General features: G+C 40.7%; 1 protein-coding gene across 1 annotated transcript in view; it reads left to right on the plus strand.

Moving 5' to 3' along the window:
* Positions 1-2,302: 2,302 nt before the first annotated feature.
* The window catches only part of LOC6558607 (fringe glycosyltransferase), a 30,357-nt gene continuing 9,301 nt past the window's right edge, over positions 2,303-23,358 (plus strand). Inside the window, exons 1-4 of the mRNA XM_001983435.3 lie at positions 2,303-2,714; positions 9,502-9,966; positions 18,277-18,325; positions 19,572-19,674. Of these exons, the coding sequence (XP_001983471.2) occupies positions 2,583-2,714; positions 9,502-9,966; positions 18,277-18,325; positions 19,572-19,674 (749 nt within the window). The 5' untranslated portion in view covers positions 2,303-2,582. The remainder of the gene's footprint in view (positions 2,715-9,501; positions 9,967-18,276; positions 18,326-19,571; positions 19,675-23,358) is intronic.

The raw sequence follows: 23,358 nt of genomic DNA on the forward strand, positions 1-23,358 counted from the left end.
GATTTACTCGCTGGGCTTTTATATCAGTGTTTTATATCTGTTTTTTATTTTAATTACGCACTGCGATTTTTTCTTTAAGTGTAGTTGTAGACAAGCGGCACAATCAAGCCTAGTCAGTCAGTCCGTCAGTCATCTAGTCACTCAGTTGGCCATTCTCCACTTGAAGTTCACGTTAGTCAAAATGCCTTGCACTAATTTCAAGTTCAAACTCAACATCAACCACGCCCCCCTCCTCCCCTCCACCATACTCTGCCCATTCTCTTTGCATGACTACTGGGCATCATTTTTATGCGGCTCGAAATATGCACTGAAAATGAACACGTTGAGCGCCTTTTTGGCGCACGCGCGCATTTGTTGGACTATGTGGCAGCCTCTCGCCCCCTTTTAAGCCCTTACCCTTCACCCACTCCTTATAGCCTCCTTATGCCTTTTGACTAACCGCAGGGCGAGTGCGAGATCGTTTTTTATTTCGATTAAAGAGGCAGCAGCAAGTTCAACTTCAGCATCACCATCAGCTTTAGCTTCAGTTTGAGGTTGAATTTGAGCGTGTGCCAGTCGAGCGAGGTGCACTCGACTCAACTCGACTCGACTATGCCCCAAAGCTATACAGCTGAATATCTACAGAGTCCAGAGTGAAGCAAGCGCAACCAGCAACCAGCAACTAGCAACAACTAGCAGAAACCAACGCCTTCGGTTTACATTTTACAATCCTAACAAGGTTAGACCAGAGACCAGAGCGATAAACCAGCAGAGGACACAGAGGCCGAGTCCAGAATGGACTTGTGGCAGTGGCACATGCCTTACCACAGCAGCAAAGCAAACATAGGAGAGAGCGAGACAGGTAGAGATATATACACAGCAAAAGACAAAAATTATTTGCTTAAGAAGACTTTTAAAAAAAGTGAGAAAGAAAATAACGAAAACTTTTTTAAACGTAATTAAAATTAAAAGATTAAATTTTATGAAAAAAGAATGTGGACCATTTCTACAAAGTTCTGCAATATTTCTTTGGCTTCTTTGTCCATCATATATATTCAAAAGAATTCCAATTCTTAGTCAAAATATATTAAAAATCAACATTAAGAATATTTAAAACTGCAAAATTATTTACAGTGTATACAGATACAGTTGCTCTTGTGCACATACAAAAATTGCACATTAAAAATGAAGCATGCAGAGCAACGAGGCTGCTTAGACAGGCACTCTTGCAACACACAAGTGGGGCAAGGGAGTAGGAGGGAGGGGAGGGGGCCACACGATGTCTTTTTTGTGTGTTGGCCGCCCTGGATGTCGAGCAGAGCGGGCAGAGGCGGGTAAACGGGTAGCCGGGATTGACGGTTTGCTGGTACTTGGTACCCGGTACCCGGTTCGGGCCTCTTTTTAAATGCAGCCAGCAATTCAGGCGAAAGGCGCACAAAGGGACAGCGAACAAGATGCCGAGTTGCTGATTGCGCGAGCAGCGCAGTCAGCGCAGACCCAACGTTCACGTTAACATTGCCAAGAGCTTTTGTCGCCGCCACAAACATGGAATATGACAGGCCACAAAGAGCAAAGGAGAGCAACGAAGTGGTGTGGATAAGAGAGAAGAGAGGGGGGTGTTTGCTGATGATGGCATGCAAAGCATTGTCAAGTGAAGAAGAAAAACGAAAATGCAAGCGACAAAAACGCAACGTTCTCAATGTGTGCATGTGTGTGTGTGTGTGTGGGCAGAGCAGGCTGAAGAAACAATGGCGACAATAAAAATGCGATCGCACAACATGCTCCACAGATACCTTAACGCAAAGTGACAACGAACAACTTTTAATGGAATTGTCGTCGGCTGACGCTCAACAAGAGAGAGAGAGAGGGAGAGTGGCTGCAAAAATAGATATGCACTCAACGTTATTTATGCATCGCACAGGTCGCGTGCAAGGACGTGCCAAGCAGGATAAGAGAGAGGGAGAGCGAGAGAGAAAGAGTGCTGCTAACGCCCACGAGTTGCTTGCGTTGACGATCGCATCGCCTTCGGCTGCTACTGTGGCACATGCCGAGGCGGAACTAACCAGTCAACGAGCGGAGCTCCAAAGAGAGCAGAGAGCGCGCTCTCTTCTGCTCCGATTGGAAAACTGCAGTTTGATCTTTTGCTCTATCTCTGTTGCGCGACCAGCACGTAAGCCAAGCATTTCCAATTAGAGCACACGTTCGCTCGCTCGCTCTCGCTCGCTCTTCCGTTCGATTTCAGGTTTTGTTTTGTTTACGCTTTTCGGCTGGAACGAACGGCGAACGGCGACCAGCTAGCTGTGAGTTGTGAGTTGAGCTCGTCAGTTGCCCAGCAATCACGCCCCAAGCAAGACGTACGCGCGCGTTCGCTGCTTGCAATATACACAGAGAAATAAATCACGAAACACGAAAAATACGCTGATTAAACGTAATTGAAAACCCAAATAATGAAATACAAGTGAAATGAAATATAGTGAAAACAACCCAACAAAATACGCAAACTCAAGTGAAGAATAGTTCTACATTAATATATACAAAAAAGTAAACAGGTGCGATCGGTTATTAAATTGACTGATGGTCGCGTAGAGGAGGTCCTGCCACATATGATGAGCCTCAGTGTGCTCTCGCTGCCGCAACGTTACAAACGCCTCCTGCAAGCGATGACACTCGCCGTTGCCGTCGTCTACATGACGCTCCTGCTCTATCAGAGCGCCTACGGATATCCGAACTTCCAAGTGAGTTACACTCCCCACTATCCCTTACAGTTATCCATCCCACCTTCAGTCAACGCATATTTCTTATGCGTGGGTGCTTGCAAACTGTCAACTCTCCTTCTCTCCTTGCCTCTCTCTCGCTCTCTTTCGCTCTCTCGCTCTGTCAATTTGCATGATTCTTAGTCGTTTGTTGCTGCTACGTTCCGTGCACTTTCATAAATCAACGCCGGCAACGTTTGCAGCTGCGCATGCGTCCGTCCGTCCGGGTTCTTCTTCTTCTTCTTCTTGGCTTGACTGCGTTGCCAGCTGAAACCTTGTTTTTTTTTCTTTTTGCTTTTGCGCCCTTGCCAATGTTGCCAGCCAATCTTCAAGTTTGCCTTTTTGCCTTTTGCATATAAAACAGTTTTTCAGTTTTTAGCAATTTTTTTTGTTGCTCTTGTTGTTGTTGTTGTTGCGTTTCATTGCCGTCGGCAGCGCGTCGCCAAAGCTTTCAGTGTGCTCCACTCGCAGTCGCAGTCGCAGTCCCTGTTTCCATTCCTCAACCCTCCCCTTTCCATACATTCTCTGTCCTTCCACGCGTCTGCTCCTGACTCAGTTTATTGTTGTTGTTTTTGGTTTTTGCATAAATTTCTGTGTAATAAAATATTCTGCGCTAATATTACAAGACAAGTTTCGCTCTTTGGCTGTTTGGGCTGACCGCCCAGCTGTTTTCCTTTCTGTTCCCTTCCTTCAGCTCAAAACGTTGGACTGCAAGTTGTTCTGGAATCTGGACATTAGCTTTATACATATTAATAGTTCTTATGCTTGAGGGAAGACTAAAGTTTATTGCTCATTTTCCTATAAAAAAGAAATTGCACTAAAACGAAAATCGCCAATTTTAGAGTTCCTTGTAAACACATGAAAAAAATGCATCCTGATAAATAAAATAAAATAAATAAGAATACATTTTAGACAAATTTACCCCGCAAGTAAGGAAAAATCTCTTGAGTTGTCTATTATCTATTATCTAGAGAGAGATTGTTTCTATGTAATTGTTAATCAGAAATAATTAAAGATTATGCAGATCGCTTGAGTTACAAAAACAACTTTTTGCTACACCACTATTCATATATATAATATATATAACAACAGCTAGCAGAAAAGCACGCAGAGTCTGAAAGCTTAACTAAGTAAAAATAAAATCATTTGAATTAAGCATTACACATTCTTTATTGGTTTCTTAATGCTTAACTGTATCTCTATATAAAAAATGTAATATATTGTTGTAGATTACACACATTGTATCTAAGCCCATTTGCATATTTATTGAAACATTTCCAGTCTTGAAAACTTAACAACTCTTGATTTTTTTGCTATAAAATTTAGCCTGCTCATTTCAGCTTTGGCACGTCTTAGAACCTTTGCATCATTATTATTTTTATTTTTTTTTGTTTTTGTTGGGTTTGCAATACTTTTTGGATGCCTCACTTTGCTAGACAGCTGCCATTTTTTTTTTTTTTGCGCACCGGAAGTTGCCGACTTGTTGCTGACTTCATTAGAAATAGTTGGCTGCAAATGCAAATTGATTTCGCTCTTCGTTGAGTCTATCTAGAAACTGTTGCAAGTCCATTAAAAAAAGTGATGACCAAGTTGAGGTCTGTTTTACTTGCCGACTGTTTTGGGTCAGCAAACTGTGGAGTTTTTTTTTTATATATGTTTTAATGCGCTTGTACAATAATTAAAAGTTTATGTTGTTGGCTAACCGGAAAGAGGGCCGCAATGTGTGGCAAGTAGAATATACGTAGAGTTCTCATATAAAAATGCTGAATTGGAACTTGTTGTTCAAGCTGAATTTCAATTGAAGTCCGCTGCTCATTGTTGCTGCTGAGGTCTCTGACCACAAGAAAAGTGCAAGGCAATGTTGAAATTCTTTTTATTTCTCTTTTGATTATGATTATTTTTAGGTTTTGGCAAATGTTGCGCAAAAAATAAAAATAAATATGCTGCTTGATTTCCGAGAATTGTGCAGCTGACTAACCAGAAAAGTGTTTTGCATATAAAAAATAAAAGCAACACATTGTCCACTGTGCATAGACCCCTCGCCACTTCCCTCCCCAGCGCCCACCACCTTGAGCTTGGTTGCTCAATGTCGCGTGTTGCTGACGCATAAATCATATATGAAAATATAATACATAATCGATAAATGAATTTGTTTATGCGAATTTGTTTAAAGTGGCGCGTCGAATGTGCGACGTACTTTGAATTGTTTGACTCGCTTGAGTTGCTGTTGATTGTTGTGATTGTTGTGATTGATTCGTGTAGTGCGCTTAAAGCATGCCTAAATACAACAGCAACAACAGCAACAACAATTGCAACACGTAACAAGCAACTCTTGACTGCTTTGCATGCTTAAACAACTTGGCCAAAAGACAAAGCCAACAGCAAAGACCTCAGCAAAACAAAGCAAAAAAAAAAATAACACAAAAAGACAGCTCAAAACTTTTTTGATTCCTGTTTTTGTTTTGTTTTCTTTTTTTTTTGCTTGTGCACTCAGGTGCCGCTGGCTGCAGCTGCTACGCCCCCTGCTCCCCGCCACTCCTTGGTGCAGCCACCTTCTTTTGCCACATAATCAGTTGGTCAGTTTGCTTTGTTGCAGCCACCAAAAAGTTGACGACACTAAGCGCCTGATAAAAACTTCCAGCTGAAATGTATCTGAGTATCTCTTCGTATTTCTGGATACACTCAAAAACTTGTCGAGCTAAGCAGTAAAAACTTTTGTTATTTAGAAATCTTTTCGAAAGTTACTAGATTTCTTAACTGTAGATGCTTTGCCTTTAATCTTATTTAAACTTATTTGCTCAACAGAATCTTCTTTTGCACATTTTTAAAAAGTTATCAACTTTCGTAAATTGAGTTGAGAACCGTAACTCGAATGGAGCCAGTTACAGGACCTGATATTATTGGTCCATCTAGTACTTTAAACTAACTTCGAAACCAACTACCCAACAATTTTCAGAACCAATTCATAACCTTTACAGGAATTCTTACACTTTGCATTCCAGAACCAAACCGAAATATGATTCAGTTTGACAACCTGCTTTAAGTATACCATTTTTAGTCTGAGAATTACATTTTTGTTTTGTTTTATAGCTAAGGAGTATTGAAACCATATATTATCTATTGATATCTGGCAAAAGACGATGTAAATCTACTTTTTTTTCCGAGTGTATCTTTTGTATCTTTGTATCTGCAGCTGAGTAGCTGCTCAGCTGTTGTTGTTTCTGCTGCTTCTGCTGCTGCTGGTCTTTAGGTGGTCGGCATTTTACTTAATTGAGCAGCGCCAGAGCCTGGCTCCCGTTCCTGGCTGCACTCGACTACCGACTCTGAGTCTGCAGCTCAATCTCCCTCTCAATCCTCTCCTTCTCCATCACCAGCTCCATCTTCGTCTCATATGAGATGTTGTTGTATCTTATCGTAGATTTGTATCTTGAAGTTTAATATTGTTCAAACAGCACTTTAATGAAGACTTAAGCGAGCAAGCGAGCGCTCTGAGTTGACTTTTGAATTGAATTACTCTTGTGCGAACAGCTTTTAAATTTATATATATATATAATATTTTTTTTATATATTGAGAAATCATTTTAGAATCTCGAATCTCGAGTGAAGGTGAGCGCACGCAGCGCTGCTCATTAATCTAGCGCCCCCCATCAAATTATTGTTATTAATTGACTTTGAAATTGTTTATAAACATATTAATCATGTACATAATGAAGCATTACACAATTGCTAGCTTTTGGGGCAAGTTGTGTGTCTTTGTTGTTGTTGTCTTTGAGCATTTCGACAGCAACACATAGGAAAACGAAAAAACGCCTGCGCTACTCCGGTGTGTGTACCTTTTGTTTGCTGTGGCATGTATCTTTTATATTGTATCTCGTTAGCTTGTATCTTTTTGTGTTTGTCTGTTTGCGCAGGCGTGCTTCAGACAGTACGTACAATATGTATGCGCACACGTGTCTCCAAGTGTTGCCCTCTCTCTCTCTCTATCTCACTGTCTCACTGTGTCCCTTTCTCAGTTTTGCTCACGTTCGTTTGTAATTCGCCATTGAGCTTGTTGCAGCCCCTATCCACCCGCGTCAGCCTCTGCTTGCCCCCAAGTGCTGCATATATTAGCTGACTGTTTGTGCAACTGGTTCACATTCTAATCTATGCAAGGCTAAGCACGCCTTTCAGCCTTTAACCCACCTTACCAACTTGTTAACTCAATTGCTTTTAGCCGGATTTGCGCTTAAACAGCTTTTGCTTATACCCTTTATGATGTGGAGAATGGGGTTTAATACAGTCTTGATATTAACGATCTCATAAAACTTAACAGGTTCCAACGATTTTATATAGTATATATACACTCATGATCTACATGACTGTTTCAATTATCTAGCTGTCCCATCTAGTTGATTGTTCTTCTGTTTATAGCTCAGTGTTTCCAGATTTGACTGCAATGCATTTCTTTTGTAAATCGAAATCAATTTTAAAATGATTTTTTCACAAACTCCAAAAATACAATTTGTACAAAAGGAAAAAGGACTGTCTCCCAGCTGTTCAAAGGGTTTATTCCTCTGTATCTAGATAAATTATTATTTTATTTATTCATTTGAATACAACGTTTCCTAAAAGAGTTCTCCTTTACAAACTACCCTCTCAGCTATTTACAGGGCATCCTTTAGTAGCTCATTTTTCTTTTCCATTTTTAGTTTACCTTTTTTGTTTTCGTTTTTGTTTTTGTTTTTGGCGAGTCGCTTTCACTGCTCAGGTCACGACTTTTGTGGTGTGTTTTCCGCTTATCGGAATCCCACATTTTGTGGATAAATTAATTAATATTTCGAGTTGAGTTCTCTTAATCGCAGCGTCTCGTTGCAAAGTTGCCTCAAGCCGTTTACACTTGCCACCTGTCAACGTCTCTGGTTTTGACTGCGGCTCATTAGGCAGTAGCTGCCTCAACCATCATCAGCTCTGTCGGTTTCTCCCTTTCCTCCCCACACCCCCCTGTTTATCAGATGCTTTTGGCCCATTATATTGAACACCGTTTGTCCGATCGTGCGGCAATAAAAATGTATGAGCCAAGTCTTTAGCTCTATCAAGCGGACAATATCGTGTGAAGCAGCAGCAGCAGCAGCTGAAGAAGAAGCTGCAGACCCGTTTACCATGTAATAAAAATACAACAGGCCTATGTGAGAGGAGAGCAAAAAGAGAGAGAGAGAGACAGAGTGAGGGGGAGCAGAAATGTTTCCAATTTCAATTCCGAATGAGCTATAAAAACGTCTTCACAAAAAAATAAATGTGTGGGCTGGTTTTGGGCCAATAAGGGGGAAGGGGGATGTTAACGGAAGTGCCTGCTGAGCACTGCTGATTTGCATAGCGGAAAAGGTCGAACAAATTAACACTTGGCAGTCTCCAGACCTCCCCCCCAGGAGAGAAGACAGAGAGGGCCTCATTTTTATCAGCTCACTTCAATCAAACTCAAATCAGAGAAGAAGAGATAGGCGGAGACAGAGGTAGAGGGAGAGGGAGAGGGGGGCAAACTTCCATTAAAGCAAAAGCAATTGAAGAATTGCCGCACAAACAAAAGCAAATGAACCTGTTATCAGTGGAAATTAATCAAAGCGCTCTCAGCTCCGAGCTCAACTTGGACTTGGCTGTTGGAGTTGGAGTTGGAGTTATTGTTTGCTCGAGGGTTCCAATCTGGCAGCGCTTTCTTGCTGATCTTTTCTAGAGTTCCCGTTTGTTTTTTGGTTTCTGTTGTTTGCTCTTACTCAGCATTTATGGCGCTGTGATTGCTACGTTGATATACCCTGTAAAAATATGATACGCATACGCATACCGCGTGCAGTTGTGCAAATCTTTACAGCTACAATCAAATCTTAAGTCTACTTAAGTTGTAGCTGCAGCTGAGCGCTTAAGGAACAAGCTTCTTTCACTTTTAGACTACCTCGACTGTCCCCAAAACTTTTACTATTTCTGAATCTTTTGTTTGCTAGTTGAACTTATTTAAATATCATTTCTATGCCTTACATCTAAATCGAAATTTTACGAGTATGGCCCAATAAACATAAAAGTTATTTAGGCATTCAGTTTACATATTTGAGAACTCTGAAAAGTAGATAAACAGTGTCTAAAGCTTGTTTTGAGCTTGTTTTCTAATTTATATATATTTTCTTTAATTAAGTGTATTATACAAGGCCTCCAACTCGATGGCTATATAATATGTGTAGCTAAAAACTAGATTTGGTTTAATAGGTTGCAAGATACAAGATGTTTATATATGCTCTTAATGTTATCTGATGAAGTTAAATGGTTGCATTTTTATTGAAAGGAGACTTTATTCCTCGCCAAATTGGGGCAGCTATTCATAATATTGTCGATTGAGAATCCGGAATGTTCAAAACGAATACCATATACAAAATATAACTACAAATTGAGGGCAGTTCATAGTTGTTTGCAGAGTATCTACCCGTTGAACACTCTTCTCTGTTGCATTCCTGCTTACTACTTGTTGTTGTTGTTGTTTATTATGTCTGCCTGCTTGGCTGCTTGGCTGCCTGCGTGCCGCTCATTTGTTTGGCATTGTTGTTTACCGATTGAAGTTCGCCTTTTGTTTGCCAGGTGAAAATGCCTGTCGGCGCAGTTCTTCATAAATATGTCTACATATAAATATAAATATAAATATATATATTCTTTCTTATTGCACTGCACGCGATTTACACAACAAATTTACATGCCCTACCTAACTCATTCCCTCTCTTTCTCTCTCTCTCTCTCTCTGTCTCTCTTTCAGTTGCAGCCACAGCCGCTGTCGAGTTCCAGCCAGTTGCTGGATGGCAATGAACCTGCAGCAATAACGACCACACAGCAACTGCAGCAACAACAGCAACATCAACAGCAACAGCAACAACTGCAACACTCGCTGCCACCTACAACACAAACAGCATCCTCGTTTGCCTCCTCGGCTGCCTCGCCCATAACTCCCTCGCTGATCATTCGCAAGGACATTCACAGCTTCAACTTCAGCGACATTGAGGTGAGTGAGCGACCCACAGCCACCCTGCTGACGGAGTTGGCACGTCGCAGTCGGAATGGGGAACTGCTCCACGATCTGTCGCAGCGAGCGGTGACAGCGACGCCTCAGCCACCCACAACTGAATTGGATGACATTTTCATCAGTGTAAAGACGACGAAGAACTATCACGACACCCGCTTGGCATTGATCATAAAGACCTGGTTTCAATTGGCCCGCGATCAGGTGAGTCTATCGACTATCTCCTCCCCTGCCCCCAATTAACCCCCACAATAGTTTCTGGTGTTGAGCAATTTGCCGATCGAACTGTTTCGATTAGTTAGTTCAAACAATTTGCTGTGGCAAACACACGAAACTAAGCCAAAAGGTTGCCCCAGCCACGATTGAGATCGAAGTTTATTTTTTTTATTTCCTTTTTATTTTTTTGGGGCTTGGCGCATTTGCATAATGAGTTTTTAAGCTGTTTGAATTGAATTCGAATTCGTGTTTTTTGTGGTGTTTGTTTTTGTTTGCGGTTCATTTGGCGATTTATGTTTCTGAGGCGGCCGCTTAATTGGCTATAAAAATGTCTTCATAAGCCAAGAAATGCTAACCAAGAAAACAACTTGCGAAAATACGAGCTTAACTCGTTCATAATGATGATTTTAATGGGTAGCCATACCCTGTTAAGCAGCGAGTGTTCGTGGAGGGGAATGATGACGGCTGTGGCCAAGTTATAAAAGTAATAAAATAGTACAATAAATAGTAGTTTAGTATTTGAGTGACTAAGCGAACTTGGAGGCTTTAAGAGATAGATTAAATCACTTCGATAGACCAAAATAATACCCTATAAATCGCTTATAATATTTTATTACAGAAAGCATCGATCAATAACTATAGGGTATTTGTAGGTAGAGTATTTGAATTGCTTACTTGAGTTTATTTGGTAATATTTTGGGATTGTATGTCTTAGCAGTTAAAGATTCCTGTGAAAGGATAAAAGTTGTACACTTTATATACACTTTACATATATATAGTATTTTAATACACGTGTATATCTTTCTGTTGTTATCGTCTTTAGTATCTACGACAGATTCTCGGTCGCCAACTTATGCAAAAGCACGCGTCACAAATGTGCTTAGTGTTATTGTTTACATGGAACTGCATTCGACGTACCTAAAAAAAATATGAAAAATAAGAAAGAAAACATAAATAAATAAGTCGCAGCAAATACACACATGTGTGTGTGTGTGTGTGTGTGTGTGTGTTGTGTGTATGTTGTGTGTGTGCTTTTAGCTATTCCAAATTGTTGAAATGCTTGACAGGCACGTTTCAGGCTGGCTGCAGTGCTGCAAATGCTTTGTGGCAGACGTGCAACGAGGCTGCAACTCAGTTTATTTTGATTGGAGAGTGTGACTAAAGCAACAAATGGGGAAAGGGGGAGAGGGGCGGGTGTTGCATAGGGGCAAGCCTAGAAAATTTCTGGTGCCATTTCGTGTTGTAGTTTTTCACACAACGTGCAACAACAGCAGCAGCAGCAGCAGCAGCAGCATTTTGGTCTCAACTGGTCAACAGCAATTGCTGCCGCACTGACAGCTAGCAACATTCAACATTCAGCATGCAACATGCAACAATTGCAATGAAAGTTTGATTTGCTTCCAGCTGGCTGCTGCTGCTGCAGGCAGCCAATTATTTTGATGCGTCCAAAAGCAATGTGGAGCAGAGTCAGGCAACATGCAATAACAACTACAACTGCCAACAAAATGCGTTCAATTTTGATTGGTTTGTGCTGCATTTGAAAACCATTTGTTGCCTGCCTCAGTTTCTGACTCTGCCACTGCCCCGGCCTCTGTTACCACATTATCAACGCTTGATTAATGTGCCACTCGCTGTTCGCCTTAAAAGGCCAATGGCAAAGTGTGAAACGAGTCTGCAACTCCGTTCAACTTTTGGCCATGTTGCTTGGGTTAGCTTTTTATAGGATTATTATATTTATATAGCTATATACCCTAGTCTGATTGGGTTTTTTCTGGCTTTTCCTAATTCAGGCAACAAATGTTAGACTTTTTTTCATTTAAAATAACCCATGAAATCTTATAGATATATATACTTTTTTCAATATGAGTTTAAATATTTAGTTTTACTTTTAAATTCATTAATTTTTTACTTTTTGATATTAGTTGAGTTTACATTATTGATAAATAAGTAAATAAGTTCGTTAGGAACTAAGGTATGAAAGTAAATAACTTTTATATCTTTGAACCAGCTTGAAATAGCTTGAAATAATAGCTGAGATTTTCTTTAGTATCGTCTTGAGCACTTTGTAAGTACTAACTGATAGCTATAGCTTACAATTTTGTAAGGAGTTTAAAGGTCTTTGAGCAGTTTTATTAGTTACATCAGCTCAAGCCAAAATTGAATTTGCTTCAATCATAAATCTTGCATGTAAAAGTTAAAGAGACAATTTGCAATGCAGTTGTTTGCAAGAAGTTGGTTGGTTTGATGTGAAAAATGGCTCAGGTGGCATTCAAATTATTCATGCAACATACAAATGAGCATAAATTACCTGACAGTTGCCGCCACGAACAACGAGGCGACTTTGATTGAACGCTTTTCCCCAAATATGCAGCGATGGAAATTGTGCGACTGCAGCATGCAACATTTCAAGCTACTGTGTCTACTGTGCCTGCCCCCCCTCTCTCTGTCTATGGCTGCTGTTGCCTGGCAGCTTTGTCACTCTGTCGGGCAGTTCGCTTAGTTAGCATCCAGAGTTTTGCATGCTTTGGCAACTTTGGCTGCTGCTCATTTGTTGCTGTTGTTGTTGTTGTTGTTGTTGGCAACAAGCTGAAAACGCATGTCAAATGTCAACTGGAAAAGAGTTGCAAGATGGATCAGACAATGCAGTGGGGAGGAAGGGGAACTGTTGCCTTGATTTATGCAGATAAATCGTAGACACAGGTTGACAGCATCCGATCAGCGTTGCAAGTGGGTGGTTCAACTATTGATTTGGTGGTGCTCCTCTGACTTGCCGCTTTTCTTTCTGCCTTTCTGCTGGTTTCGCGTATTTACTTTTAATGACGCACTGCGGCCACTTATATTGAGCGTCTGTGTCAGTGGAGCCCAAATTGAAACCGCTGAAATGTTTTTCCCGGAAAAACAACATTTGCTCTCAGTTCATACAAGGTCTGCTGTGTGTGTGTGTGTGTGTAATGTGTGTGTGACGGCTCACATTTTATTGGTCACAACAAGACAACCGCAACTGTCGTTAAATTTCGCTGGACAAGCTTTGCTGCCGCTGCTGCTGTTCTCCCCTGTCATCCCCCCTGCTGTACCAGCCCGCTGTCTTGGCATATTTGGCTGCGTGTACTCCAACTCCAACTCGTTGCCGTCGTAATGCGTCATGTCCAGCAAGCGTTGCGCTGCTTAATTCTTTGCCTACCATTCTCATTAACTTGGCCAAGCCACACTCAGAGAAAGACTGGAGAAGTAAAAAAAAGTGTTGCTTAACCAAAACAGTCATTTCCTAACAGGTTTATTGTTTATTGTGTTTCAAACTACACTCAGAAAAAATCGCATAAAATTTAAACCTTAGTATTCAGAATGTATATTTCCAAAAACCAGGCTTTATGTTCAATTCTCAATAAACAGTAGAATTTTACGATTTCATAGATACAAACCTTTCGGATAGTTTATAGATTTCATATAATTTAATTGGACAAAAGAAACTCAAATACAAATTTTCCAAAAATTCAATGCAATTTCTTTTCTGAGTGTACATACGCTCTGATGAGAAACCCGCCTTGATCATCAGTAAATAGTTTTGGATTTCTTAACATTTATATATATATTTTCTTTTATTTTCGCTAAGTGTATTTGGTTAGTTAGTTGTGCTAGGCTGTCAGCAGCACGTAGCGCTGCTTCACTGCGTCACTTTGTGGCAAGTCGACAGCCACGTTTTGCAGCTCGATTCCCAGCCAGTGTTCCAGCTCCAGCTGAAGTCGGTTGAATTCAGACTTTGTGTGTCTGGTTTTATTTTATTTTTATTTCAACTATCTGCTTTGAGCTTGTCGGCATGTTCTCATAAATATGAGCAAGCAAATGACAGTTGTCATACGCAACGCAGCTGGCCAACTAGCTGAGCTTACCCCACTTTCCCCCTCATCCACTCCCACCCGGTACTCTTTCATTGGGTCGCTGCTTGATTTGTTTGTGGATCACGCGGCGTATGCGCTACGAGCCGCATGGCAATTAAAGCCCAATTGACAGCACGTCCAAAGTGTGCCGCCAACGTACACACACACACACACCCGCACACACACACATGCTCTCTCTCTCGCTCTCCCCTGTTTTCTGTATATAGTTTGCGACCCGTGCCGCAGCTTTTTTCTGCGTCCTCTTTTCGATTTTGTTTTTGTCATTTTTCATTTTTTTTGGCGGCCTTTTCAATGCGCTTCAATTTAATTTAATTCGCAATAAATTGAACATTTTTTTCCATTGTGCGCAAACGACACAATTTGTGTATACAACATACACATACAACACACATACAACATATAAGTGCCCCTCTCTCCCCGTTTTAATCCTCCTGCAACCGCTTTGCCAGCCCGCATTCAACTTCCTTTTTAATGTTCACGTTTCGACATTTTTTCGTCATTTAATATTCCGTTTGCCGAACAACAGTGCCTGCAAATATGCAGCGCACACAAGAGCACACTCTTTGTATATATGGCAATTATATTGCTCTCAATTACAACAACAAGATGCATAAGTGGCTTGCATTAAGTATGTGGATGCTGTACATATATTCTGTCCATTTTGTGTTGTTTCTCTTCCGGCTGCAAATAAAAAATGTCGAATTACATCTCGAATTAAGATATTAAATCTTGAACTTTATTTTTGGTTCTCTTTCCAAACTGTGGCTTATCTATAATTATGCTCGACCAATCAAATACAAATCAGCTAATTGATACATTTTGAGGTTCAGAGGGGCTCATTAAGCAGCAAATATCTCAGCGTTTAACACACGCCTCACAAAAGTTTCGTCGCCTCGGGGCACGCAACTTGCCAACAGCTGCTCTTTGTAGACATAACGAGAGGTTGTTGGGGTTGAGGGGTGAGCAGAGGGAGGAGGGGGGCAAGACCAATACATCAGACAACCTATAATTAAAATGTGAACCTTTCTGTGGTTTTCTGCGTCTTCGGCCTGCCTGCTGTCTTCAAAATAGCCGAACTGAGATTACGCAAATTGAGCCACGCCCACAATGTGTTGCTTGCGGTTTCAGAAAAACATATTAAACACGAATTACATAATCAGTTTTTGACTAATCAATTTATCGGCTGCATACCAAATCAATTAGAAGCTAAAGTGCTTTTTATGCCAACTTATACTTTAAGGCTTAATTTATCTTTAAGAATTATTGTACGCAAATCTTAAATTCTCCTCTGCACATTTAATATTTATATATATATATATATTTTATATATATGGATATATAGATATATATCTATTTGTGCAAATTATTTTGAAAGGTGTTTTTATTTGTGGCTTGCCACGATTTCTAGTTTGATTAGACATCGAAATTGCTTAATATAATTTTTGTTGAAAATAATACAATTTTCTAATTTATATGATTTGATTTGATTATGGTGTAATTTTGATTTTTGGTTAACTTTCACTTGAATGAAGTCTATAGTCTGGTCAAAATTAGAAAGCATGTCCAGTTGTGAGCCGCACGCCCCCGTCATAGGTAATAATTTGAGTTTTGGCCAAAATGCACAAGTAAATGCAGACCCGCAAAAGTTGCTGCCTTATGCCTGCTGCCTGCCGAGTTGGGCCATATGTAAAGGCCAGGCAAAAACCGCAGCCTCAGCGGCAGCCTGGTTGAGAAGCTGCTGCTGGCGATTGACCGCACCCCACGTGCTTGCCATTGTATCGAAAGGGGGATCGGAGCGGAGCTGCGGGGTGGGGAGAGGGGGAAGCCAAAATGCTGCAACGCTCGCCTCAAAAATGGTTGGCCACAATTTTGCAGCCGCCTTTTGCCTGCAGCTGTAGCAGTTAGAGACGCGAACGCCATTGAAAAATGTTTGTTGCACGTTGCTTTTGCACATTGTTGCTGTTGTTGTTGTTGGTCTATGCGGGGCGACACTCAGTTAACCGTTTGCTGTGTGTGTGTGTGTGTATGTGTGTATTTTGGGCCTTGTTGGGTGTTGGGCGCCGAAAACATAACGAATTGTTGTGGCAATCGCTTCGTTCCAATTGAATGCATGTCGCGCCACAAAACCTCCACCTCAACTTGCAACTCCCAACTCCGAATTCGACACCGGCTCCGACTCCGAATCTGTATTCAAATCCGTTAACGCTGCTGCTGCTGCTTTCATGATAAATTTGTTTTGCATTTAATGCTGACCCAAGCGAAATATGCTGGCAAATTTATAGACTCTTTCTCGCGATATGCACGATATGCACTTGAATTATTTCAATATTTCTTTGAACTGTAAATGCTTTAAAACGCTTGAGTGAAGCTCTACCAAGAAATGCAATGGCAGGAAAATAGTTGAGTTATATTTAAACAGTGCCATGAAGCCAAAGAACAGCAGCAAAATTGAGTTCCAACCCCAAGTCGATTACTTCTTTGAGTTTAAGCACTCATGAATTTAATTATTTTTATGAATGAATGAATCCAAGCAATATATAGAAAATATATTTATATTTGAACAGGAAAAGAGCAGCACTAGGAATGAGTTTTGGATATGGTAACAGTAGACAGAGTAACCCCAAGTCGAGCATTTCTTTCGGCTGCAGCAAACAGAAAATAGAGTTAAATTTAAATAGCATAAAAGCAGCAAGAATCAGTTTGAACTGGAATAAGGAGTAACTCCACGTCGATCACATCTTTAAGGCACTTTTCAGTTAAATTTTCTTATGAGTGTAAACAGTTTTTGTTGCAGCTGCTATTGGCCACAGAATTACTACCTGGAATATGTACAACTGCATTTCACTGATTAACTTTTGGTGGGTGGAAACGCAGCTAAACCAAACCAAAGCAAACCACCAAAGCAGCTCGTTAGCAATTAACTGGGCCAATGCGGAGAGGATCGCTGGCTGCAGTCGGGAATTATTTGCTAGGGCAATGCTTATTTATGGGACAGTTGCATCAGAGCGTACAAGTTAGCTCATAAATTTGGCCAACATGTTGTAATGTTGTTTGTCAACAGTTTTAGCAGTCACATAAATTAAATGCTAGTCAAGTGCGAGTGCAACTGTGCAACTGCAACAGCAGCAACAACTGCAGCAACAACAGCAGCAACAACAACACTGACAACAACAATATCCAACCGACAACATGGTGTTAACATTTTTTGCCCAGCAGCCAAAAATGAAAAGCACAGAAAAAAAAATGTGCCAGTGAAAGAAAATAAAAATCAAATCTCGTGAAAAATCCATGAAAATTCAACAGACGACGACGAAAAGTTTTTGGCTGCAGCAGTTGTTGTTGTATGTTGCTGCTGTTTTTGTTGTTGTTGTTGTTACTACATGTTGCTGTTGTGTGTGCTATAAAGAACTCGACTCCGACTCCGAGTCAACTTCGACTTCGACTAGACTGCAACTCCAGCAACTCTCCGACGCTGAATGTTGAACGTTGGCAAACGTTGACTTTCTAACTGTTTAAAATGCTTGTGGAGCGGGCGTATTGTTGTTGTTGTTGTTGCTGTTGTTGCTGTTGTTGCAACATGGACAACAACAATGTGCCTCTTGTTGTTGCTGTTGTAGTTGTCAATGCCTTTAAAACGATTTTCGCCTGATTTGACACAGCAAAGAAATAGTTATTAAAGGCAGAACCAATTGAGTTGTACCACGAAGGAGAAGAAGAAGAAGAAGACGCTGATGCACAAGAAGAAGAGGAAGACGTTGATGCAGACGAAGAAGAAGAAGACTTTCAAATAGCCGCAGGAACTTTTTGTTGACTATCATTTTTATTTTTTGGGCAATTAGGTTTTTGGATATGACAGTTGCTGACTGATGTCGGCGATGGGGGGGAATATTCACACTGTCTGCGGCCCCTATTCAACTATTTAGCACTACTGGGAAATAATATAAAAATAAAGTTTACTGCGCGAATCAGCGATGCATAAAGTCCTAACCGGCAGCAGCAGCAGCAATAGCAGCAGCAATAACAATTACACAAACAACTACCACAATTTAGCCAACCAACCAACTGTAGACTGATTTTGTTAACTTGTTCGCGTTATTTCTTATTTGCTTGAGTTGTTTCTTGGCGAGTTTCTTTGCGACGTGTGGGAATCTTTTCTTATCTGATTGTCTTCTTGTCTTGTAAGAATGGGCCGGCATAATTATATGTAGATTAGCGTTTCGAACTTGTCCAAGGTGATCAGTAGTAGTGGGTCTATCTTCCCATGCCTCAACTTACACCATATATATGCAAATCGCTTACTTTCTACAGCTATATATTTATTTCAACTCTGTGTTACAACGATTAATGGCTTTGTTTTCAATATTTAAACTTTCCGTTTTTGTTTTTTTAATGCTCTTTGCAGACCTGGTTCTTCACAGACACCGACGACCACTACTATCAGGAGAAGACAAGTGAGTATTGTGCATATTGTGTATGCTTAAAGGAAATTAAAATCATAACTTACAACAATTTCGCCAAATTCGTTCCAAAAACGAAATTGTATTTCGAAAAAAACGTATTTATCAGAGAGCCATATTGAGGGAGTTAATCTACCTGTCGACCTCTTACCCTTTTGCCTTGGTTTTGGTTTGGGTTTTTGATTTCGGTTTCACATCAGCCACGCAGCGGATACGCCCAGAAGAACGCCTAATCTTGGCCACTGTCTGCCCAGTCGAGAACAAAACCGATTAAAGTTTAGGCTCTGTTGGCAGAGTGCGCAGTGTGTGTGTGTGTGTAGTGTGTGTGTTTACCTGCTTTGCTCACCCGCATTTTAATTGAATTGCAGCCTTTTTTTTCTTTTGCGTGCTTCGATTTTTGCGTGTCTCCCTTTCCTACTCTCTCCCTCTCTCCCTCTCTCTCTCTCTTTCTCTCGCCGTCTGCAGCTGCATAAATTTTCAAGAGTTTTTAATTAAAAAAAAGTTCAAATTTCAAAAAATTGTATTTCATTTTTGCATACTACTGAGAAGAGAAGAGCAGCAGACGACAGACCCCAGTCTCCAGACTCCAGAAGTTCTCAAGTTTCACAGCCTGGTCCTGAAGGCATTTTGATTAGGGAGCTGGAGCAATAAGGATTTCAGCTAAGCACGCATCGCAGCGATTTTTGAGTTATGTGCACAGAGCTGTTGTTGGCCTGGTAAACAAAGGATATATATATTTATATATATATATATATAGTAGAGATATAGCTTGCACTTTGTCTGTCTGTCTGCTCTGCTCTGCTCTGGTGCCCTTTGTGTTTGTTGTGTGTGCTTTAAATATTTCAACAATTTTCATCCAATTAAGGCGCACAAGTTTTTTTTCTGCTGCTGCTTTGCTTTTTTTATTTCCACACTTGCCCCTCCCTGCTCCACTCGCTCCCTCACAATCTCCCCCGAGTGTGTGTGTGTGTGTGCTTTATCGGCGGCGTCTGTCAAACGAGATACAAAACGTATCCGCTGGATATGAGCGGCATTCTTGACTAACAAGCTACTGTTTCTTTTTTTTCGGGCTCTCCGATATGAGCTTTGGACCTTTTAGTTAATTAACATAGATGTGGCTTCTTTGCCAGCTCCTTCCCCATTCCCTTTATTGGTTTTTGCTTGTTTGGTGCGTTGTTATTGTGCTTAATTACCAATCTTTAGCAAAATTCATCTTATTCCTTCTCTCTTTTTCTTGCAGAGGGCCATCTTATAAACACGAAATGTTCACAAGGCCATTTTCGGAAGGCGCTCTGCTGTAAAATGTCCGCGGAACTCGATATCTTCTTGGAGAGTGGCAAAAAGTGAGTAAATTAAGTAAAACTATATAAATAAACTAAGAAAATGGGGTTGAGCTAGGCTCAAGTAAAACTCTGCGTGAGTATAAATTGTAATTTAAAACATAGACAAATCCTTCCAGATCTTTAAACTCCCCTTTCTGTTTTATCTTACACTTCCTTTTGATAATCAATATTTTTTTATAGCTTTTTGTTTTCTGCACATATCTTACGCAGCAATTTCAATTTCAATTTCATGCAGCATTATGGTATTAACCCCGAACACACTCTTGGACTCTGCCCTTTTGGCCAAGATCTTGTCATATTGCGCTCTTTTTATGGCCAAAATTCTTAGCTGCCTTGAGCAGCTTGGTTGGTCGTCCATTGACCAGTGCAATGACTTCCAATGTGGCTGCTGTTGCTGCTGTTCGATGTTGCTGCTGTTGTAATTGTAGACTTTAATGCTTTTAATAAGCAACCGCAGGAGCAGAGCAGCTATCCACCAATCTATCCATCCATCCATCCGCTTGAGCTATAAAAGCAATGCAAACACCCAGTTTGGACCTCGGTTGCAGCTGCCATGCGTTCTAATTTGCGCAATTAAGACGCACAACAACAGAAGCAGGAACAACAGCAACATCAGCAACATCAGCAACAACAACAACAACTGGAGAAGCAGCAGCAACTGCGCCTCTTGCTCTCGTTCTTCTCGTTGTTCTTGTTGCTGTTGCAGCAGCCACTCAAAACTTGTCCGGCAAAAAAAACCGCAAGAAAAAACAAGTAAGAGTGTTCTGCACGAGCACGACTAGCAGATATCCAGTTACAAATTAAAGAAATAAATATCTAAATTAAAGTCTATAAATCAGTTAAAGAATTGGTTCATGATTATATATTGCCCTTATAAATTCTGTCTCTCTCTGCAATATTAAGTTGATAAGTTCCGGCTCTGATCAAGAATATATATTAACTTCATAAGTGCAGTCTCAGTCTTCTGCTGCCTGATGTATAAGTTGAAACAACTTTATGCTGCACATTTACAGGGTGTGGAAAAAAACTGGAGTTAAAAAGACACTTGAACTGCTGTAAGTTGCAACTTGCAGCTAGCGCCCAAAGGAGCTGCCTAGAAATTCTTCAGCTTGTTTGTAATTACACTGGCAGCAACAACCACAACATCAACAACAACAGCAACAACAACAGCAACAACAACAAATTGTTGTGTTGCAAGCAGCAAATCTAGAACAACTCGGACATGATGTGACTTTATATATGAAGAGCATCGAAGAGGATGCTGCTGTTGTTGCAGTTACAGTTGCTCTTGCTGCTGCTGCTGCTGAGTTTATTGTTGTTGCACTCACTGTGAAAAGGCTGTCGACTGCTCCGTTTTGGCTTAGAACTTGAAACTGTCATTATGGAAGCACTGAGCATGCAATCAATAAAATAACAACAAAAGCAACAACAGCAACAACAACAATTGCAAGCCGCAGTGGCAGCCAGTTGCTGGCAACAACATACACAAGTCCGAGTAGCAACAAATTGTTGCCAGCTAACTTTAGTTCATAAAAAAATGAAACAAAACTGAAATAAATGGCAAGCAGGCTAAATGTGCAGTTATGATCAAGATGGGGCAGCAGTTGCTGCTGTTGCTGTTGTTGTTGTTGTTGTTGTGGCACTTTGGTGGTTGCTGGTTGCTGCTGCTGCCTGTTGTTGCAGGCAATATGAAAATGGTATCAGGTGGCGCAGCCAGTTTCCTGTGGCCAGGCTGATTGGTAACGCTTAAATTTTTACTCATGCTGCGAAATGTTGTGGAATAAGTGCAAACTCCAAACAACAACAGCATCAACAACAACAACAATTCCTGGCAAAAATATGGAAAGAGGTTAATTAACGTGCATTGAAACTGGCAATTATGGCGCGCTGAACGGCGGCTGCTGCTGCGCTTTTATTGCCCATTGCTACGCACGGCAGCAACATGTTGTTGTTGCTGCTGCTGCTGCTGCTGAAATTGACTCACAGCAGCGGGATGTCCGCTCTATAAAATGCAAATCAAGCAGCAACAGTTCAAACGAGTTGGGGTCGCTGTTGTTGTTATTATTATTTCTCTTTTTCCTTTCTTTCATTTTAATTACATGGCCAAGAGTTGAATGATTTTGCTCCACTGTGCAGGCGACGCCTTCTGTTTGCCGCTGACTGGCTAATTGCACTTACACACATTATTATAAAAGCCGAACAATTAGCGCAATTTAATTAAAATTACAACAGCAACAGCAACCGCAACAACAATTACAATAGCAGCAGCAATTGCAACAGCAGCAGTAGCAGCAGCAGCAACAATTGCAAGTCACACTGGCAACTTTATGACTTTGACTGATCTCAACCTGCCACGTCAATCAGCCCTGCCCCTCCACTCTACTCTCCGCCCACTTCTTGGCCTAATGCATGACGTCGCCACAGCAATCATAAATTATGAGATCTAGGGAAATCGCTTAAAGGAATTTTTATATAAAACACACACACACACAATACAGTTGCACACACACACACATATATTATTGGAGGCGCCAATAAGGTGACGGCTGTGTTTCCCCTACGACATTTGCGTTTCTTTTTATTATAAATTAGATTTTATATTGTGTTAAGCGGCCCCAAATTCCCCGCTTTAAACGGTTTTCTAGTTTTTTTTAATGTTTTTTTCTTTGGTTTTGTGGTTGCTGCTTTTCGTATATACCCTGGTGCAAATGTTTGTGAGAAAGGCGAAAGGAGACATAAACTATATATTAACTCAATCAGCAGCAAGAGAAGAGTCGATATAGATTGTAGGCTCTATATGATCTCAGCGAACTCAGAGACTATAAGGGAGCTAGGGAGCTTGCAGAGACGATATAGTCAGTCGATAAAGTGAGCTAATACAATTCGTCAATAGAGATTAAAATACCTAGATTGTTGAAGTTAGGAATATTCTCAAACAGCAACAACAGAAGAGTCGGTGTTGTAAGTCGATATATAATCGCATCGATCTCAGATACTATAAGAGGTAAACAGCTTAATAGGCGATATAGTCAGACAATTTAGTAGATCCATATAGGCAGTTGATATAGTCATTCTCTGATCCAACCGATCTCAGAGACTTTGTATCACACCTTCCATGAATGACTGAATAATAAGCACAGCAGTAATTTCTGCCCAAGAAAGTAGGGCATCTAATAGTTGAGCATACTTGACCACGAACACATTTACTTGCTATAACTTTGATTTTTTTTCGATTTATTTGTTTCAAGTTCTAATTTATCTCTTGCTGTGCGCAGTGTGTGTGTGCGAGTGTGTGTGTGTCTTGGGTGTGTTACTGATTTGTTTTTGATTTCAGCCAGGTCGTGCCGTGTGTGGTTTGCCACACCTAATACATAACATTTGTCGCGGGGGCAACTGGCGAACTTGTGCCTGACTCAGATTGTGCGAATGTGTATCTTGTGTTTTGCTCTATACGTATTTGTATTTGTATCTGTGTATGTATCTTTGTATGCATTTGTATCTGTATCTGATTTGCCAAGTCGCGCCGAGCATGCCCTTGTCATATGACGCAGCCCAACTAGATGTGTATATAGAGATATATATGTGTGTATCTGTAGCTTTTTTGCTCGCACGTCTCGCAATCAACATTTATTGACACTGTAACGGAACATTCATATTATTATGCACCTTTTTTATTTGGTACCT

The sequence above is a fragment of the Drosophila grimshawi genome, unplaced genomic scaffold (assembly GCF_018153295.1).
Source record: "Drosophila grimshawi isolate 15287-2541.00 unplaced genomic scaffold, ASM1815329v1 contig_44, whole genome shotgun sequence".
NCBI lineage: Eukaryota > Metazoa > Arthropoda > Insecta > Diptera > Drosophilidae > Drosophila > Drosophila grimshawi.